This window comes from Saprolegnia parasitica (genome assembly GCF_000151545.1).
Source record: "Saprolegnia parasitica CBS 223.65 unplaced genomic scaffold supercont2.964, whole genome shotgun sequence".
NCBI lineage: Eukaryota > Oomycota > Saprolegniomycetes > Saprolegniales > Saprolegniaceae > Saprolegnia > Saprolegnia parasitica.
In genome coordinates, this window is record NW_012157358.1 from 1 (window position 1) to 2,712 (window position 2,712).

At 57.7% G+C, this 2,712-nt stretch overlaps 2 protein-coding genes across 2 annotated transcripts; both read right to left on the reverse strand.

Moving 5' to 3' along the window:
* Nucleotides 1-60: 60 nt before the first annotated feature.
* SPRG_18083 (hypothetical protein) lies at nt 61-702 on the reverse strand (the record flags this gene model as incomplete). Its single annotated transcript, XM_012357513.1, has 4 exons — nt 61-181; nt 226-334; nt 385-509; nt 565-702. Coding segments are annotated over 4 exons (493 nt in total), but the record flags the coding sequence as incomplete, so codon positions are not given.
* Nucleotides 703-1,552: 850 nt separating this feature from the next.
* On the reverse strand, nt 1,553-2,567 carry SPRG_18084 (hypothetical protein; the record flags this gene model as incomplete). Its single annotated transcript, XM_012357514.1, has 3 exons — nt 2,452-2,567; nt 2,167-2,371; nt 1,553-2,115 (listed from the first exon to the last, which is right to left on the reverse strand). The coding sequence occupies exons 1-3, from the start codon at nt 2,560-2,562 to the stop codon at nt 1,553-1,555; spliced, it is 879 nt and encodes a 292-aa protein (XP_012212904.1). The 5' UTR covers nt 2,563-2,567.
* Between the last annotated feature and the right edge of the window lie 145 nt (nt 2,568-2,712).

Here is a 2,712-nt window from a genome sequence, read left to right on the forward strand (position 1 = left end):
CTTGACCTTGATGTCTGCGGCATACATGAGTCAAACAAGAACATGGCCATGGCGCGGTACCAAGGAGGCAGAGCGTGTGCAAACCGCCCTTGCGGTTGAAAGCGACTTTGTCGTAGAAGCTATCGGGGCGCCAGCCTTCGGTGAAGAACGGAATCGAGACGGTTTGGCCATAGTGGTAGAGCTGGCGGTGCATGAGATTCGACGAGTGGCACCGAGCAATCGAACCTGGAGGCCGCAGGCGCCGGCAGCGCCCATGACAGACGCGTTGTGGATGACTTCAACGCGCGCACCGATTTCTTGGGCGCGCAAGATCAAATCCGTGTGCGTCGTCGCGCTACATGCAATTGACGAGTGTGACGACACAGCGAGGATCGATGCCCGTACCAGAACGGATCGCCGACGACGAGGAACGCAATGTTCTTGTCCTTGGCCTGCTCGTAGATGACTTCGGCGCCGGACTCGACGCACTCGCGGTCGGCCAAGATGACTTCGCGGCCATAGTACTCGGTCTAGAGCATTGCTGCATGAGATTTTCGCGTCATGAGTAGCGCGTAGAGGGTGTACCAAGAGCTTGTGGTCGATGCCGAGGATCGACGTGTAGTTCTCGAGGAAGACCTTGTCACACGTCTTGATCGCGTTGAGGCCGCGCACCGTGATGTCTGTCTCATCGCCGAGCCCGAGGCCAATGACGTAGAGCACCATCGACTTGTTGCCTTTTTGGAAAATGCTTTGATGCCATTGGTCGACGTGGCTGCCAGTATGTTACGCGCCAGAACGAGTGTTATAACGCAGTGGCTGGCCACGGGCTTGTGCATATCGAAGTACTGCGTGTACTTCGATGGACTTGTGGAGTTGCGCCATGTAACTTCGAGGGTGAAAGTGTACCCTGTACCGGTACAGTACCGGTAATACACGATCGCCCTCGAAGTTATTCATGTACGCTGTCGACATGACGTGAAGCACCGCGTCGTCGGCTTCGAAGGCGACGACCTCGCAATATAGTGCATGGTTTTGTACCGGTCGGTATCGGTACCGTGACAAGTCCACCGTCGGCGATCAAATTACAGGGAATAAAACAAATTCTTTGATCAAATTGCACGACGTCACAAATGATATTGAGCGCATTCCGCACATTAGTTAATGAAATGCGGTTGTGATTTGATTCAACGCAATGTCATATTTTCCCGCACTTTAGTACGACAATTCTGGTAGATAATGCCGCACCAAGATCACGTTGCCGATCGTCGTGCACAGTGACCTCCAGTCGTTGACGCCGCCTCAGTTGTTGGCGTCTCTCGATGACCCAAGCAAACTGCGAGGCTTTGCCGCCGACAGCGAAGCCTGGAAAGCCTTTATACAGCGTGTCGTCATGGGCCCCACTCGCGGCCACAATCGCCCCCGGACGACCACAGAACAACAAGAGGAGCCCCCGCACCGCCGCTCACGCAGCCACAGCCCGGTGAGCGAATGAAGAAGGAGATTGCTAGTCACTACACATGTCAATGGAACAATATACGCTTACAATTATCACTCGACAAGGAGACGTCTCTGTTTACGCCGTCGGCGCGCACTGCGGACGCGATCGGAGGCTCGGCTTCGCGGGCGCCGACGTCAAATAGGCGACAATGTTTTGGAACACACCGCCGGTCGTGGATGGCGTGTCGACTTCGGTGCCCACGGCCGTCGGCGCCGGCGTAAAGTGATACGCAGGCAACGTGTTGTCGTCGGTGGCCGGTTCCGGCTCGGATTTGTGGGACCCCGTGGAGATGCCGGCAAAAATGTTCGACACGATCTGGGCCGAGATACCAGCGTCAACGCCAAGTTGCTCGATTTGCTGCTTTGTCTCGCCCTGACCGGCAGCAACAGCGATCTCCGCGGCGACTCCCGGCGGAATACCGGCGTCCTCGCTGTTCGAGATGATCTTTTCAGGCTCGTCGACCTTTTCAATGTTGGTCGCGCTGCCAGGGCTAAGCGCACTCAGCGTCGAGGCGATGATGTCAGCCTTCAATGAGCCGACGCCGTTGTTCTTGATAATGTCGGCAATCTCAGCCTCAGTCGCACCGGTTTGGATCGCGACTGCGAGCACCGCAGCTTGCTCGGGGCTAGCGCCCGTGCCTTCAGCAGCGTTGAACACGGCTTTTGTTTGGGCGGCAAGCGACCCCGTACCAGAGCCGTTGCTTGAGACCACAGCCGAGGCAATGACAATGGCATCCTTGGGGGAGACACCCGCCGCGAGCGCCGCACTGAGGATGCCAACTTGACTGGCACCGGATTCCACTGCTGTGGCAATGATGGCGGCTTGGTTCAAGCTCGCACCCGAATCCAACGCCGTTTGAATGACAACGGCGATAGGTGCCGGGGTTGCAGCTGCCTCCGCCACAGCGGTAGCAACCGTTCCAGCAAGGGCTGGAGACACGCCAGAGTCAAGCGCGACGTTCACAAGATCCGTACCCGTGACACCCGACGACGCGGCATCGGCCACAGCGACTGCTTGCTGCAAGGAAGCACCAGCGTCATGCGCGGCAGCAATGATATCCGCAATAGGAGCACTGGTAATAGCATCGGCACCGACGCCCGCCGCCAAGTCGGCCGCAGCGGCAACGAAGCTTGCAATTGACGAAGGCACTCCAACTGCCAAGGCCGTCTGAACGATACCAAGAGCGCTGGCACCGGTGTCGGCAGCGACAGCGATGACAGCGGCTTGCTGGGACG